Below are 19,058 nucleotides of genomic sequence, written 5' to 3'. Positions count from 1 at the left end.
TAAACGATATCCTTTTGATTGTTTTATTCTTTTTCATATGGGGGATGTTGCAGCGGGATTTCCCGTTTGTTCTAGATGGGTAGTTAGTTTTTTACACTTAATATTTGAGAACGCTTTTTATCCTTTGAGTATGGCTGAAGGAATAAATCATCAAGTACAGGAGAAAAAATGGTAAATAAAACAACTGCTCAGTGGGCATAAGATAAATCAAGTTGTAATAAATGTACACATTCTGACATCAAACAGCACATTTTCTTTTTACATATTTTTTCAACAAAACGGTTCAAACACTTGATTGTTTATTGAAATTTTTTAACTTTTCACTTTACAAAATTTGAACAGAACAACGTTTGTCGGGTCCTCTAGTAACTTAATAAAAAGTTAGATTATTCAATAATATATAGACATTTTTTAAAGTGTACGAAGACTTTTGTGAGATAAAATTTTGGTTTCTGATTTTTACAAAATTAAGTTTTAATATTAAAAAAAAAAAGAAGAAATCATGTAATTTTGTTGAAAATTGATCATAGATCTTATAATTAAATACCTGTTCCGAAATATTAATTGTAACCAATGCATAAGATCCCATTTCATTGAAAGTCGTATAGGTGTACGAACACTTTTGGGAGCCACTGTATATTTTAGCAAATAAGCTTCTAAAAGATTTTTTCTAAGTAAATTGACTGCAATAGCTTTCTTTATTGATATTCTAAGCTATCTGAGTAGTTACATTGGTAACTTATTTTAACGTTAATGTTTAAGATAGTGCATCACTCTTTTTCTCTGCCAAAATTACAAGGCTGGTTTCGTGAACGCAACTATTTTGATAAATATCAATTGTATTTATTAATTTTATTTTTCAATTCTGCGCAAGATAAATTAAGTGTGCATGTCTAGGGTATGGATTTAAATTGTTTCAGTTAATGCAGAATGCGTAGTTTTCAGGTAGGGGGTGTTCAATCACTGAATACAAAAAAATTACGAAAAACCAGTGAATGAACACAGACAACATTTCTTTCGATTTAAAAAGAAATTTGAAGTTTCTTTTAGATATTTTTCTTCTTAATTTTTTGTATTGTAGATAGTTTTATGCGTTTATTTTTTACATATTTCATTTCATTTTTTTTTCTTGCAAAAAATACTTTTTACTGATATTACAGCATATTACTGATTTTTTTTTCGTTTTCCTTAATTATTTTATATCATATTCTATTACATTAAATTACATATTTGTTTATTTATCTATATCTTTATCTATATCCATCTACCTCTTAATCTATCCACATATTTACCTGTATATTTATCTATATATCTGTCTATCTGTAGATCTCTTTTTATCTATTTACCTATCTACCTATCCATCAATCTATCTACCTACCTAGTTTTCTCTCTATACATCTCTTTATTTAGCTATCTACCAATCTATCTATATCCCTATATCTCTATCTATTTATCTATCTACCTACCTACCTATATATGTATTTCTCTATTTTTTCTATCCATCTACATATCTACCTGTATATCTATCTAGATAGATAAATAGATAGTCAGCTAGATAGGTAGATTGATTATATGTAGAAAGGCAGATAGTTAGATAAATAGATAGAGAGGTATGTAAATAAATAGTCCGATAGCCAGGTGGATAATTGAATAGATACAGATAGAAATAGATAGGTATCTTTATGTATTAATAGGCAAGCTGGTTTTTTGAGCACCAATTCCTTCTCTGTTTGTGAACCGATTTCCTTCATTCTTTTTTTTTTTTTTTTTTTTTTGTTTAGTTGCTATTGCCGAGTTTTAATGTCATCAATAAAAATTTTTGAAATCGAACGCTAATTCATGGAAAAATAAATTTAAAACGCATTTTCGTCTTAAATGGCTCTTTCTACGCGAACAGATTGTTCAATTTTTTCGATTTTGATATAGTTGGAAAGGTCTTTAAAAAATACTCCTAAAGAAGAAATTGTCAGGGCGCCCTAGGTATAAAAACCTAAATCCACTAGAAAAAAAAAATTATAAGCGTTTTTAGTTAGCGAAACTTAAATTTTAATTTTACCTTTTCCATTGTTGAAATTCATTGTTGGAAATGTGAAACATTAAGTTTTAATTCATTTTTTAAACCGCTTTTTCTACACGAAAAAAGCATTTTAGTGCTTTGAGCTTGGTATGGTTGGAAAGCTCGTGAAAAATACTTCCAAAAACGCTCACCCCCGTTTACGGCTAAAAAACTGAAATGAGCTAAGATGACTAGAAAAGGAGCTAGAAGCAATTATAAGTTAAATAAATAATAAGGTTTTTATAAAAAATTTTAGAATAGTCCTACGGAAATAAAACTGCCACCCATGGGTGCAAGACCTTCCGTCTCAGGACGGATTTCCGTCTTGGACAAAATTTCCGAGACGGAGGTCGGGACGGAAAGAACTTCGATGACTTTCCTTCAGTTTTTACTTGAAAAAGAAAAATTGAGTATTTGAAAAATATGCTTTCATTACTGTACCGTTCCATAACCACGAATTTACATCGACATTCTCTCGATTTTCCGCCATTGGCTTGTTTTTGTTTTGTTTACAACGTGCTTTTGGAAGGAGTGGCTTTTAGACTCGCGCCGTTTGACTTGTTTTAGGTTGCTTTGTTATTTCCAACTCACTGTATTGCACACCGCGGAGTTGCTCACTATTCTCCCTGATTTATCGTCTCTATTTGAAAATTTAGCCTTTTCTCTTGATCATCCTTTCGTTTTTTTTTTTTTTTTTTTTGCAAAAAATGTCTTAGAGTTGAATCTGAATCACCGATTGAGAGTGATTTCTGACGGGATGAAATGTTTGCGCCACAGCAAAGGGCGTCTACATACCAGGCAAAACGGGAACTATCAGGGACTTTAAAGATTTTAATAAAAATGGGAATTTTGGAAGGAATCGGGGGAAAATTTCAAGCTGGTTTGAAACACCGATGGGCAACTGTTCCTGAATTTTTGACATGTTTCAGGTAAAATATTCTAAAGACTTGAGGAATTACTAAATTCCAATGTCTTTCAATTTAACACTCGCTAGAATGGAAATATGGAAGGAGGTTGGGGAGAAAAAATAACGGCAGCACGAAATTTCGAAAAAAAAAAAAAAAAAAACGCTGCTCTTGCAAAGAGGGAAAGTCCAAAAATTAACCCACGATACTGAGGTCCTAAAACGTTCGTATCTTGGACAATCTAAGAGTGGGGGGGGGGGGGAGGGCTACTCAAGTGTCCCATAGTAAAATATCGAAAAACTGAATTCAAAGTCATTTTTGAAGCTAGGAGTGGCTTTGGATTTTTCCTCTGCAAACTCTAAAAATTTAAAAGTCAAAAATGTTTAGACTATCCTTAATGATGTAAAAGTGGGGAGGGGGAGGTCTTAAAAACACTAATTTAGGCAGTATTTCGTGAATTGATGAGAGATGGTTTTGGTGTTCTAACCTGAAAATGCTTTGTAGCTGATGTATTAAAAACTATTTGAGGCTACAAATTTCTTAAGAGAAAGGGAATTTGAGACCCTCTCCGGAAAAGTGTTTGTAATTGAAGTCTTAAAACTTTTAGGCTGTCCTTAGCAAGGGGGGGGGGGGCTCTCTTTTGGCGAAATTCCGAAACTGGAGTTGTAAAAGCGAACCTTTAGACTTTAGACCATCTTGGTGTTCGGGATCCCCCTTCCCCGAAAAAAATTTAAAGCTGAAGCATTCAGAACTCAGCTTTGAGTAATCTTTGAGAGACTTAAGAAGGAATTCAAAGACTTTCTCTCAATAAATTTTAGAACTTAAATTCTTAAAATTTCGGTGATGAAAAGAGGGAACTGTAAATTTAAGTCAAATTTAGTGAACTTAGGGGGAGGAGTTCGGGGGGGGGGGGGCTCTCTCCCCCGAAAATTTCTCCATGCTGAAGTATTGAAAGGCTGTTTTGGCTATTTTTGAGTGAGTTAAGAGTTAGGGAATTCGGGGGTCTTTCTCGGAATATTTCCGAAATTGAAGTCTTAAAACTTTGGCTTTGGCGATGTGGGGAGGGGAGTTGCTCTTTCAATAGAAAAATAAATCTTAAGCACAAACTTACAGTGCCTTTAATAAACACAATGAGGAGGGAGGGTCTTCCGTCACCCAGCCCGAAATATTTCCGTTTCTGAAATTTTTAGAGCTCTCTTTGGATGACTTAAGGGCGAAGGGAGTAGGAAGCTTCTTTCAAAAGTTTCCGAAATTAAAGTATTTAAACTTTTAGGCGGTCATAAGTCATGTATGTAGGTAAGGGGGGTTACTGTTCCTAGAAAAGAATTTAGTAATTGATGCCTTTTAAAACTCAAATTTAGAGTATTTGTGGTGAATTCATAAGAAGGGGTTCGGGAGTTCTCTTCCGATAATTTTTCGATGCTGAAATATTTGAAACGCCACTTTAGGCTACATTTGAGTACCTTAAGAGGGATGTGATTCGGGGTCCTCCCTGGAGTGAGCATTCAGTTCCCCTATTGCTTTTTTTTAATTAATGAATATTGGAAAGTGTACCTGGTTTAAAAAATATATCTACTTCACTGAAGTGGTTTTTTATGGCTAATTTCATCACCTGCTATCTTATAAAGAATTCTTTTTCAAATGAAGACTGTGTGGGGGAATGGTGTCACTTTATTATAATTAGTCGCCCATACCCCCCCCCCCCTCCTTCTTTTCTGGTTTGTTGGGGCTACCTTGGGTAGACTTTCCGATCATAACTGATTTATGTTGCAAAAGTGAAAATCTTATGTCCCAAGCGATTTTATTGCTGCAATAAATATGTTTACGATCGGCAAAAAACGAATGGCGAGGAACCCCGAACGCTTTTACAACTAACATTATCCAACATCGTCTAAAATTGCGTGTTTAGAACTTCAGTTTCGGAATATTGCCGAAGGAGAGTTCCTGAACTCCATCCCTTCGATAATGCAGTCAAAAAGCGTATAAACGTTATGGAAGATGGAGTATAATTTCGTTTTTAAAGCTTCAATTTCGAGGAGAGTCCAGAGCGCCCCCCCCCCTTACCTCTTTCTCTAATATTTTTGGAGGTCGCCCAATATTGTGATTTTGGGACTATCAGTTTGAAAAAATTGATCTAAGAGAGTCCTTGAACCCCTCTTTTCCCTGAACTATACCAAAATGGCCTACTATTGCGTTTTTTTTTTTTTTTTTTTTTTTGACTTCAATTTTTAAAAAAATCTGGAGAACCTCCAGACCCCCCGTTATTGGCGGTTTTTAGGTTTTTGGAGTTACGATATCAAAACGCTTAAATATTACAATTTAAACTAAGTTCATGTGTTTACAAATGTCAAAAGCTTCAAGTTAAAATCAAACAGATTCCAAAACTGGCATAGTTAAAATGTCCAACACATAAATTTTTCCTCAAGCACACATGATGTGGGGAGGGGGGGGGGACTGTAAATATTTCCTGTCTTGAATACATCACCAAACTTGCACTCATACTGCCATCCAAAACTTCTTACATATCTTCTGTTAATCCAGTAGGAACTGCTAAGAAAGTTTTTAAACATTATATTGATTTTGAATGTTATTTGCAACAAAATGGTGTCAAAAAGTCACACACATAACGCTGGAATGGCCCAGGACTGAAATTTGAGGCACTGCTGCCTTTATAATAAGTATGAGAATTGTAATTTATAAGCTTGATTTTCGAAGTGGATGATAAAACATTTCATCGTGAAAACTACAATAAAATGCATTCAACCTTTTATTGTTCAACATAGTGAGACATTATGAAGTAGAAATATATACCACATAGCCAGCGCCCAATTAAGATATCAGGCGGCCCAAGGCCAAGCACTTTTTTTGGAGTCCTCTTGTAGTGAGGTCTTGCAGTTCTAGCCATTGACGAAAGTTTTTATAGCCATTTGGAGGGCCCTAAAAAAACGGGGCAATAGGTCACGGCCTAGCAGCCCTATTCAGTAATCAGGCTACCCACACACACCAGTAAGATAAATGTACAGTGGCTCCCAAAAGTGTTCGTAAAATTTGAAATTTTTTAGTAAAACAAAAATAACGCGAAACTGAATTCGAATATGAAGTCCAATATTTTTCACATCATGCCTATGTCATTCTAAATACAACCCAGTAATTTTTTCAAAATATTGACGAATTTTCTTTTTGAAATGGGTCAAAAAACGAAGAAACTGAGAAATAACGCGTCACAAAAGTCATCGTACACTCAAATATTTTCGAATCAATTCATAATTAAAATTATCATATATTGTTTTTTATTATTTTTGCATTGTGGTGACCCTTAAAAGTCATTTGGCTTTAATTTTTTGTTTATTTATTCCTTAATATTGTGCTTATTTCCTTAAAATGGCTGGTATTCGTAAAAAACAACAAACACCATTCGAAATTTGAATTTTTTCCTTACAGTAGCAGTTAATTGGCTTGAAATGTTTCTAAATTAGTTAATTTATTCCATTCTATTGCAAAGTGCTTGATAAAATGCTTTAAAGAAAGGAATCGTACCGAAAACAAGGTAAGAAAAGGTCAACCGGCAAAGTTGACAAAGCGTGATCGGAGATTTAAAGTTGAAAAATGTATGAAAAATGCACATTTGAGTACTGTAAAAGTTTCTGCAGAGTTAAATGAAACATTTTACATTTAATTTTCACCTAAAATTGTTCGCCAAGTTCTCTGATTAGCTGGATTAAATGGGACCTCTTCCCACAGAAATTTTCTTGGTCGTGCGAAAAACAGAAAGCTTGCGCTTTTCGTCGCAAAATCAATGATCAATAAGCTCAAAACGTTTTGGAATTACGTCTTACTTACACACGAAATTAAATTCAACATTTTTGGTTGAATTGTTACATAATTGTAAATAGGAAGAAAAAATGAGGAACTTAATCTTGAGCACTTAGTTGGATCAGTTAATCAGGACGGCGAAGGTGTTCTTGTGTGAGGGTGCATATCAACATGAGAACTTGGTAGTTTGAAATTTTTTGATGAAATAATGAATCATGCTGTTCATTTAAATATTTTAAAAACCAATTTTAAACTCTTAGCCAAAAATTTGGTTATCGGAAGCAACTTTGTTTTTTATCAAAATAACTATAAGAAGCACATGGTTTTCAACGTTTGCGTCTAGTGCCTCGAAAATTGTCCTAAAATTTAGAAAATACCCTCTCAATCTCCAAATTTAACCTTAATCTAACATATTTAGAGATATCTGGAGGCTAAATTACGAAAATACGGCTTTGAAACGAAAATAGAGCTAGAAACAGTAAGACTCGATGTGTGGTTGAACACTTACTCAGAAATTACGCAAAAAAAAGGAAAGAAAACAATAAAATATATTTCAGGACGTTTAAAAGGTGTTGTTGATATTAGATGATAGTCTACTAAATAATAACTTAATAAAAAGTTAGATTATTTAATAATATATAGACATTTTTAAAAGTGTACGAAGACTTTTGTGAGATAAAATTTTCGGCACTTTTTGGTTTTTGATTTTTAAAAAATTGAGTTTAAATATTTTTAAAAATAATTTTATGTAGTTTTGTTGAAAATTGAGCATAGACCTTATAATTAAATACTTGTTCCGAAATATTAATTCTAACCAATGGATAGAAGCCTATTTCATTGAAAGTCGTAGGTGTACGAAGACTTTTGGGAGCCACTGTATGTCCAATAATCAGTTGCTTCTTTATTTGATTTGCTGTTGTTTCATCAAAGTGAATTACAAAGAATGATGAAAAAATATCCTTAAAAGGAAGGATTTAAAGTAAGGCGCAAGTCCAAAATTTAGTATATACTTAACTTTTATGAAATATTTAATACTTTTTGCTACTTCAGAACCATCAAAAATATCCCTGGAAATTACAGATAAATCATTTAAAGATGCAAATGAATATATTTTTTAAAGCAAGTAATACTAAGAAAACCCCTCCTTCCGAAATTTTATCTTGGAGTGCATTTGAAGCAAAAGCTTCCGATTGCTTCATCATAATAAATTTATTTTCAGTAGAAGAAAAAGAACAAGGAATTAAAAATACAGGTTAATTGTTCAAGCTACTTGTCAGCCTCTTATGTCTCACCACATCAGCATGAGACGAAACCAGTGAAAATCCTTGACTATCAATATTGAAAAATAATGTACAAACAGAATAAAATGCTTTAAATTCATCCTTTTCCGCACCGCACCAGTGCTGATCTTGCATCCATTTCTGTCTGCTTTTTTCAACCACAAAGGAAGAGAATTTCGTTTTCCCGTGCCATTTTAATGAAATGAATTTCTATTTACGATTTTAAAGCAAAAATTTAGTGACTAAATTAAAAAATTATATGTGCAAGAAATAACCCAACTTCACTGAACAGAAACACAAAGCCTGGAAGAACAAGTTAATGCTCAGACTGCAACACAAGATAAGCACTATAAAAGTAAATATTACTTCCCACCTGGAGACAACCGATTTAAATTTTGCTTAAAATATATTTTTTGAACCAAGTATTTATATTTGGGTTCTAACTCAACACATTGTATTTATTTTATTTCAATTAACTATGATACCTTTCACCCCCGCCCCCTCTGCACCATTTAATTGCAATGTGAGAGAAGGAGAATTTGAGAGAAAGAGGGAATACTCCCCCCCCCCCTCGGTTGACATATTTTTCATTTGTTTTCAAAGGAAAAAAAATCAAAAACATCAAATCATATTCCATTCCCCTAACCCTTTTTATGCCAAATTTGCTGCACAGTTGTTTTTGTTTTCCCTTATCAGGGATCGTACATCTCCTGAAAAACTCCTGAAATTTAATTTTTTCTTCTAAGGGCCCTTAAAACTCCTAAATTTTTGTTTTAACCTCCTGATTTTTCTCCTCTCCTCCTGAAAATTTTCAACAACAATCGCTAATTTTAATTCCATGTCATCCCTGTTTAGGCAGCCCTATTGAACCTCTGGGAACCAATCAAAATTCTCCTATTATACAGAGCACCCAGTGCTTTTCGCAAAGACATGGGGTGTGTTCGAACCGACTGACCTGTTACTCTGTTCAAACATGCCCATTACGGTTACTGATTGTAACTGCCACTGGAGAACGAAAACCAAGAGCATGTGCTAGTTTTTGTGTTAACAGCAACAGCTATTATTTATCTTACCAAGAGCATGTGCTGGTTTTTGTGTTAACAGCAACAGCTACTAAGCATATTTTCTATTTTGCTAATTAGTAGTGCTATTGCTAATTTGTAGTATATTTTGTACTGATAATATGCCGGTATATCTAATATTTTGTGTATTCCTGTTATTTTCAAATATTTTGAATTCAATTTTTTTTTTTTTTGATTGAATAGTGTGTGAAAACAAATTACTAATTGATTAAAAATTTGACAGCAAAGTAGATTTAATGTTACTGAAACTAATTTTCTTGTAAATACCGCTGGTGATATTACTCCTGAAAATTTTGCTTTTGACTACTGAAAACTCCTGAAATTCATTTTTTCTGGAAGAGTATGAACCGTGCCTTATTATTTTACTTTTCTATACTTTTTGTAGAAGAGGAAAGATTGCAATAATTACACAGTATAGATAAAACAAACAACTTTATATTGAGCATGTGTTTTGTTTAACTGCATTCCCTCCTCCCCTTCTCCAAAAAAAAAAAAAAAAAAAAAAAAAGCAGCAGCAGCATTGGTTTTTCTGTTTCTTCTTCAGAGAAATTTATTTAGGGTCTACAAAGTTTATTTTATTCTAAAATGTAGGCATATCATCATGAAAAGTTCCATTTTTAGGTTGAATTTTATTTTTCTGTATAAGTAGGGAATAAATAATGAACAATTTAGGAATTTAGGGCAAAACTTGAAATTTTAGGACAAAATTTGAAATTTTAGGATTTTAAGGACAACTTCTAACCCTGATGTTACCATAAAATATGGTCTTTTAAAGTAAAAGACAAGAAAAAAAAAGGTTAAATTTAAAAAGCCAAGAAGTAGGTCGTGAAACATACATGCAATTTTAAAGGCCAAGATATGCTCCTATAGTCACTATCAAGTAAGCTAAAATTGTCACATCAAATGAAAATAATATTTCATGTTGCATCAAACACATTGGTGTGAAATTTCAAACAAAACATCCTTTTATATTGGGTTTTATGAAGAAGTGCAACTTACTTTTCTGACAGGAGTCTTTTTTCCCCTTTAAAGTGACATTCACTTCTCTGATTTAATGTTACTGAGAGTACAGACTCTTTACTCTTTTAATTTATAGGTTTGCATAAAAGATAGCTTTTTTTTATGCAAAAATAAATTTTATTTGTTTTTAATCCTTGGTTATGTTATTTACAAAAACAATATTAAGTAGAAACAAAACTGAAAAATTAAACACAAATATTGTAATGAACACATTAAATATAGCCGATTCTTTGAGCATGCTTATACACTATAGGGCAATTCTGCTCAATTGCTTTTTCATATAAACTACTTTGACCAATAATAAGTTTTTTGCTTTTGCTGTACTTATTCCAAACATGAATTAAAAAACTAGAGCGAAATCTTTCAGTAACATTATTTACACTTGAAGGGACGAAATATTTTTCCCATTCATCATACGGAATTGGGAACGCCGCCTCTGGTGGCAAAATATCAACATCACATTCGGCACCAGAAACTTTATCAATTTTGTCAATATCACAAAGTTCTTTGATTTGTTTTGTTATGATACCAGGTCCATTTTTTACAAAGTTATAAGGATCATAATTTTCAGCAAAGTCATACATGCAGCGTTTCATTAGTTCATGCCCTTTCTCAAAAAAGAGCAGTCCGGCAGCCACTCGATCCCAGTTCTCTGTGATGGCAGAGTTGGTTATATTCTCCATGGATTTCAATGCAACTATGTCTAAATCCAAGTACATCCCCCCATACTTCCACATTAGCAAGTATCTTAAAGAATCACTTAAATGGCTTGCCTGAAATAAAAATAATAAATACATATATTTAAATAGGTAATGCCTTTATGTATTGATGTTTAGATTAGGGTAGTAATAGGGTAGTAACAAATATTGGTTTGAAAGAATACTTGAATACAGAATATTTGCTAATTTCTTCTAGAATGAACCCAAATCCTTGGCTAATGTTTTTGGATGAATTTGGAGCATTCAGCAGTTATACTGGGTTAATTTGACCTAAACTGCCAAATGAAAGGGGGTGTTAGAAGAGCCCAAGTCAAGGCCGTATCCAGAGGGGGGCCTAACGGGCCCGGGCCCCTCCCCCCCCGAATCCTGAAATGTTTTGTACCGTAAAACAGAAGGTTTTTTTTTTTCTTTTTTTAAAATTCCTATTGTCAGAAAAGGAAAATAACAATTTTTTTTTTAATTCTTAATTTTGCTACTATTCAGAATTTATAATATTTTGAAGAAATACAGAAAAAGCAGTTCTAGTTCTCATTAGCTGCAAGGCACACTTGCAGGGCCGTAGACATGGCAGGGACCGTCGGGACAAATCCTCAAACGAAGACAATCTAATCAAAACTCTTCCTTCGATTCCTCCTTCACTTATCACTTCGCCTTGTTATACAAATCTTCTTTCATTCAGACCTCTTCTTCTTTTCGCCCCTCCCCCCACATCACCATACTTTTTTTTTTTAAAATTTCAAAAAGTCCTCATTTTTTCACACCTTGGTCCATTACTGATTGCTAATGACTCTTGTTACGGATAAAATTTTAAAAACATTCTTTGATATACACTTCAACAAGAGCAGGGGTCTGTCCAGGATTTTTCACAGGGTCCGTTTTTTGTGAAAAATAAAATAATTTTGTGAAAAATCAATTATTTTTGTGAAAAATCAAATAATTAAAAAAAAAAATTTTTTTTCTTGTAAAAACGAAAGTTTAGACTCTTGAGGTGGTGAAAACTGCATCATTGACACTTAAAGTTGAGTGTTTTCTCTCTTTTCTGTTGAGAATATCATTCTTGAGTGTTTTTCTAGTACTTGAAGAGAGGGGGGAGGCATCGCTCCCTGGGAGATGGGCACCCCTCAAGTATCAATATTTATCTACCATTCTACATCATGTTAAATTATACTAGAAATGTTTTTTGTATAGTATTTAAAATAACTGTAAGAAAAAAAATTAGGCAGGGGTTCAGCATTTAACTTTTTAATCCAAGACACTGTTTAAGAGCACAGAGTTTCGTTCAAACCTTATAAACTCCGTGATTTTCACAAAAATAAAAAAATATTTTATTTGTTTACCTCTTAACTAAGCGTACTAAACATCGAAAATTCGAAAAATCAGATTTCCACAGCGGATGCAAAGAGATTGCAATCCTCAAAGTGAAGGAATCAAAAGTATAAAAACGGCTTGTAAAATAAATATTTTTGATAAAATTACTTTTGAATTGCATTTTAGAGTCCTATGATAAACATATCATTAATATCTGGACACAGTTGAAGCAAAAATAAATAAATAAAATAAAAAATAAACCATCGTTTAGCATTTTAATTATTGACTCATAAAAGAAAATGGAATTCCCCTTTAAAAACTTGAAATAAGCTTTGTTACAAAAATAAAGAGACTTTTCATTTATTTGCATCCTAATAAAGCGAAGTTAGCTTGAAAAAAAGAATGAAATATGATTCTCATATCGGATGTAAAAAGATAGCGTTTTTCAAAATGTAGACATCTATAGAAAAAAATAACGGAAAATAAAAGTTTATTTAAAGTTAATTATCCTTTTTAGTATCGAAAAACCAAACCCATATAACTCAAACCCAAAATAACAGTTTAACATCGCACCACCAGACACTAAGTGGCGATAAGTTTAAATTTTGTAACCCTATTTGAAGCGATCACATCCGCCCCACCCATACTATCCTTTGTAGTTCTAAATTCATTTCGCTGTATATTATTGATGATTAAATCATGAGTGGGGAGAAAAGTGCTTACTACGCCTATTCAGAGAATGTTGACGCTTTTCCAAAGAAGTTTACAACAACACCGCTGCATAAAACAAACAAGCAAAATTATAAACCAAACTGACTTTCAGCTGTTAATTTCTTTCAAAGAAACCAACAACAGGCATTATATTTATTTGGCGGTAGTAATTATTTATGGCTTGCAGGAGCATCACAAGACTGCCGATTTTTTTTTTCCTTTTGCAAAATTAGCTGATTTTGTATAAGTTGATTCCTCTAATTTAACTTTAAATATGCTGCATTATTTTATTATGTATAGTTAATTTGAGATTTGCTCTTTCAATAAACAATTTGTGAAAGATCCGTTTTTGTTTACCAGAATTTTGTGAAAGGTCTGTTTTGGTTGATCGGATTTTTGTGAAAGGTCCGTTTTGGTTGATCGGATTTTTGTGAAGGGTCCGTTAACGGACCCAAATTTGTTCTGGCCAGACCCCTGAAGAGATAACAGATTTACATGATCAAAACTATCATTTTTAATCCTATCATACTTTTGATTACATGCTTAATTTTGTAGATTTTAATAAAGTAAGTCTTTAAAATTATTATTATTATTTTTTTTTTGAGCAATCACGATTGCTTATTGTTTTCATTTGACTGTTTTTGGCGTCCTATCATTTTATTTTCCCACCTCCACCCTCCGTACCATCACCGTCGACGGGCTCCTCATGATGCTGCTTCTATAGAGAAAGCCATCTCCAGGTTGCATCCATGTCCTACACACACGCGCATACATACACAACTACACACACATACACCTACACACACAAACACATGCATACATACATACACCCACACATACACCCACACATACTATTCTCCCTGATTTATCGTCTCTATTTGAAAATTTAGCCTTTTCTCTTGATCATCCTTTCGTTTTTTTTTTTTTTTTTGCAAAAAATGTCTTAGAGTTGAATCTGAATCACCGATTGAGAGTGATTTCTGACGGGATGAAATGTTTGCGCCACAGCAAAGGGCGTCTACATACCAGGCAAAACGGGAACTATCAGGGACTTTAAAGATTTTAATAAAAATGGGAATTTTGGAAGGAATCGGGGGAAAATTTCAAGCTGGTTTGAAACACCGATGGGCAACTGTTCCTGAATTTTTGACATGTTTCAGGTAAAATATTCTAAAGACTTGAGGAATTACTAAATTCCAATGTCTTTCAATTTAACACTCGCTAGAATGGAAATATGGAAGGAGGTTGGGGAGAAAAAATAACGGCAGCACGAAATTTCGAAAAAAAAAAAAAAAAACGCTGCTCTTGCAAAGAGGGAAAGTCCAAAAATTAACCCACGATACTGAGGTCCTAAAACGTTCGTATCTTGGACAATCTAAGAGTGGGGGGGGGGGGGGAGGGCTACTCAAGTGTCCCATAGTAAAATATCGAAAAACTGAATTCAAAGTCATTTTTGAAGCTAGGAGTGGCTTTGGATTTTTCCTCTGCAAACTCTAAAAATTTAAAAGTCAAAAATGTTTAGACTATCCTTAATGATGTAAAAGTGGGGAGGGGGAGGTCTTAAAAACACTAATTTAGGCAGTATTTCGTGAATTGATGAGAGATGGTTTTGGTGTTCTAACCTGAAAATGCTTTGTAGCTGATGTATTAAAAGCTATTTGAGGCTACAAATTTCTTAAGAGAAAGGGAATTTGAGACCCTCTCCGGAAAAGTGTTTGTAATGGAAGTCTTAAAACTTTTAGGCTGTCCTTAGCAAGGGGGGGGGGGGCTCTCTTTTGGCGAAATTCCGAAACTGGAGTTGTAAAAGCGAACCTTTAGACTTTAGACCATCTTGGTGTTCGGGATCCCCCTTCCCCGAAAAAAATTTAAAGCTGAAGCATTCAGAACTCAGCTTTGAGTAATCTTTGAGAGACTTAAGAAGGAATTCAAAGACTTTCTCTCAATAAATTTTAGAACTTAAATTCTTAAAATTTCGGTGATGAAAAGAGGGAACTGTAAATTTAAGTCAAATTTAGTGAGCTTAGGGGGAGGAGTTCGGGGAGGGGGGGGGCTCTCTCCCCCGAAAATTTCTCCATGCTGAAGTATTGAAAGGCTGTTTTGGCTATTTTTGAGTGAGTTAAGAGTTAGGGAATTCGGGGGTCTTTCTCGGAATATTTCCGAAATTGAAGTCTTAAAACTTTGGCTTTGGCGATGTGGGGAGGGGAGTTGCTCTTTCAATAGAAAAATAAATCTTAAGCACAAACTTACAGTGCCTTTAATAAACACAATGAGGAGGGAGGGTCTTCCGTCACCCAGCCCGAAATATTTCCGTTTCTGAAATTTTTAGAGCTCTCTTTGGATGACTTAAGGGCGAAGGGAGTAGGAAGCTTCTTTCAAAAGTTTCCGAAATTAAAGTATTTAAACTTTTAGGCGGTCATAAGTCATGTATGTAGGTAAGGGGGGTTACTGTTCCTAGAAAAGAATTTAGTAATTGATGCCTTTTAAAACTCAAATTTAGAGTATTTGTGGTGAATTCATAAGAAGGGGTTCGGGAGTTCTCTTCCGATAATTTTTCGATGCTGAAATATTTGAAACGCCACTTTAGGCTACATTTGAGTACCTTAAAAAGGATGTGATTCGGGGTCCTCCCTGGAGTGAGCATTCAGTTCCCCTATTGCTTTTTTTTAATTAATGAATATTGGAAAGTGTACCTGGTTTAAAAAATATATCTACTTCACTGAAGTGGTTTTTTATGGCTAATTTCATCACCTGCTATCTTATAAAGAATTCTTTTTCAAATGAAGACTGTGTGGGGGAATGGTGTCACTTTATTATAATTAGTCGCCCATACCCCCCCCCCCCTCCTTCTTTTCTGGTTTGTTGGGGCTACCTTGGGTAGACTTTCCGATCATAACTGATTTATGTTGCAAAAGTGAAAATCTTATGTCCCAAGCGATTTTATTGCTGCAATAAATATGTTTACGATCGGCAAAAAACGAATGGCGAGGAACCCCGAACGCTTTTACAACTAACATTATCCAACATCGTCTAAAATTGCGTGTTTAGAACTTCAGTTTCGGAATATTGCCGAAGGAGAGTTCCTGAACTCCATCCCTTCGATAATGCAGTCAAAAAGCGTATAAACGTTATGGAAGATGGAGTATAATTTCGTTTTTAAAGCTTCAATTTCGAGGAGAGTCCAGAGCGCCCCCCCCCCTTACCTCTTTCTCTAATATTTTTGGAGGTCGCCCAATATTGTGATTTTGGGACTATCAGTTTGAAAAAATTGATCTAAGAGAGTCCTTGAACCCCTCTTTTCCCTGAACTATACCAAAATGGCCTACTATTGCGTTTTTTTTTTTTTTTTTTGACTTCAATTTTTAAAAAAATCTGGAGAACCTCCAGACCCCCCGTTATTGGCGGTTTTTAGGTTTTTGGAGTTACGATATCAAAACGCTTAAATATTACAATTTAAACTAAGTTCATGTGTTTACAAATGTCAAAAGCTTCAAGTTAAAATCAAACAAATCGATCCCAGTTCTCTGTGATGGCAGAGTTGGTTATATTCTCCATGGATTTCAATGCAACTATGTCTAAATCCAAGTACATCCCCCCATACTTCCACATTAGCAAGTATCTTAAAGAATCACTTAAATGGCTTGCCTGAAATAAAAATAATAAATACATATATTTAAATAGGTAATGCCTTTATGTATTGATGTTTAGATTAGGGTAGTAATAGGGTAGTAACAAATATTGGTTTGAAAGAATACTTGAATACAGAATATTTGCTAATTTCTTCTAGAATGAACCCAAATCCTTGGCTAATGTTTTTGGATGAATTTGGAGCATTCAGCAGTTATACTGGGTTAATTTGACCTAAACTGCCAAATGAAAGGGGGTGTTAGAAGAGCCCAAGTCAAGGCCGTATCCAGAGGGGGGCCTAACGGGCCCGGGCCCCTCCCCCCCCCCCGAATCCTGAAATGTTTTGTACCGTAAAACAGAAGGTTTTTTTTTTCTTTTTTTAAAATTCCTATTGTCAGAAAAGGAAAATAACAATTTTTTTTTTAATTCTTAATTTTGCTACTATTCAGAATTTATAATATTTTGAAGAAATACAGAAAAAGCAGTTCTAGTTCTCATTAGCTGCAAGGCACACTTGCAGGGCCGTAGACATGGCAGGGACCGTCGGGACAAATCCTCAAACGAAGACAATCTAATCAAAACTCTTCCTTCGATTCCTCCTTCACTTATCACTTCGCCTTGTTATACAAATCTTCTTTCATTCAGACCTCTTCTTCTTTTCGCCCCTCCCCCCACATCACCATACTTTTTTTTTTTAAAATTTCAAAAAGTCCTCATTTTTTCACACCTTGGTCCATTACTGATTGCTAATGACTCTTGTTACGGATAAAATTTTAAAAACATTCTTTGATATACACTTCAACAAGAGCAGGGGTCTGTCCAGGATTTTTCACAGGGTCCGTTTTTTGTGAAAAATAAAATAATTTTGTGAAAAATCAATTATTTTTGTGAAAAATCAAATAATTAAAAAAAAAAATTTTTTTCTTGTAAAAACGAAAGTTTAGACTCTTGAGGTGGTGGAAACTGCATCATTGACACTTAAAGTTGAGTGTTTTCTCTCTTTTCTGTTGAGAATATCATTCTTGAGTGTTTTTCTAGTACTTGAAGAGAGGGGGGAGGCATCGCTCCCTGGGAGATGGGCACCCCTCAAGTATCAATATTTATCTACCATTCTACATCATGTTAAATTATACTAGAAATGTTTTTTGTATAGTATTTAAAATAACTGTAAGAAAAAAAATTAGGCAGGGGTTCAGCATTTAACTTTTTAACCCAAGACACTGTTTAAGAGCACAGAGTTTCGTTCAAACCTTATAAACTCCGTGATTTTCACAAAAATAAAAAAATATTTTATTTGTTTACCTCTTAACTAAGCGTACTAAACATCGAAAATTCGAAAAATCAGATTTCCACAGCGGATGCAAAGAGATTGCAATCCTCAAAGTGAAGGAATCAAAAGTATAAAAACGGCTTGTAAAATAAATATTTTTGATAAAATTACTTTTGAATTGCATTTTAGAGTCCTATGATAAACATATCATTAATATCTGGACACAGTTGAAGCAAAAATAAATAAAATAAAAATAAACCATCGATTCAGCATTTTAATTATTGACTCATAAAAGAAAATGGAATTCCCCTTTAAAAACTTGAAATAAGCTTTGTTACAAAAATAAAGAGACTTTTCATTTATTTGCATCCTAATAAAGCGAAGTTAGCTTGAAAAAAAGAATGAAATATGATTCTCATATCGGATGTAAAAAGATAGCGTTTTTCAAAATGTAGACATCTATAGAAAAAAATAACGGTAAATAAAAGTATATTTAAAGTTAATTATCCTTTTTAGTATCGAAAAACCAAACCCATATAACTCAAACCCAAAATAACAGTTTAACATCGCACCACCAGACACTAAGTGGCGATAAGTTTAAATTTTGTAACCCTATCTGAAGCGATCACATCCGCCCCACCCATACTATCCTTTGCAGTTCTAAATTCATTTCGCTGTATATTATTGATGATTAAATCATGAGTGGGGAGAAAAGTGCTTACTACGCCTATTCAGAGAATGTTGACGCTTTTCCAAAGAAGTTTACAACAACACCGCTGCATAAAACAAACAAGCAAAATTATAAACCAAACTGACTTTCAGCTGTTAATTTCTTTCAAAGAAACCAACAACAGGCATTATATTTATTTGGTGGTAGTAATTATTTATGGCTTGCAGGAGCATCACAAGAGTGCCGATTTTTTTTCCTTTTGCAAAATTAGCTGATTTTGTATAAGTTGATTCCTCTAATTTAACTTTAAATATGCTGTATTATTTTAATTTGAGATTTGCTCTTTCAATAAACAATTTGTGAAAGATCCGTTTTTGTTTACCAGAATTTTGTGAAGGGTCCGTTTTGGTTGATCGGATTTTTGTGAAAGGTCCGTTTTGGTTGATCGGATTTTTGTGAAGGTCCGTTTTGGTTGATCGGATTTTTGTGAAGGGTCCGTTAACGGACCCAAATTTGTTCTGGCCAGACCCCTGAAGAGATAACAGATTTACATGATCAAAACTATCATTTTTAATCCTATCATACTTTTGATTACATGCT

At 33.7% G+C, this 19,058-nt stretch overlaps 1 protein-coding gene across 1 annotated transcript in view; it reads right to left on the bottom strand.

Moving 5' to 3' along the window:
- Nucleotides 1-10,267: 10,267 nt before the first annotated feature.
- LOC129223977 (lactosylceramide 4-alpha-galactosyltransferase-like) overlaps nt 10,268-19,058 on the bottom strand; it is a 50,836-nt gene continuing 42,045 nt past the window's right edge. Inside the window, exon 5 of the mRNA XM_054858368.1 lies at nt 10,268-10,929. Within this exon, the coding sequence (XP_054714343.1) occupies nt 10,369-10,929 (561 nt within the window). The 3' untranslated portion in view covers nt 10,268-10,368. The remainder of the gene's footprint in view (nt 10,930-19,058) is intronic.

This window comes from Uloborus diversus, chromosome 6, assembly GCF_026930045.1.
Source record: "Uloborus diversus isolate 005 chromosome 6, Udiv.v.3.1, whole genome shotgun sequence".
Taxonomy (NCBI): Eukaryota; Metazoa; Arthropoda; class Arachnida; order Araneae; family Uloboridae; genus Uloborus; species Uloborus diversus.
Note: the sequence above shows the minus strand (reverse complement) of the source record. Positions and strands in the feature narration are given on the sequence as shown.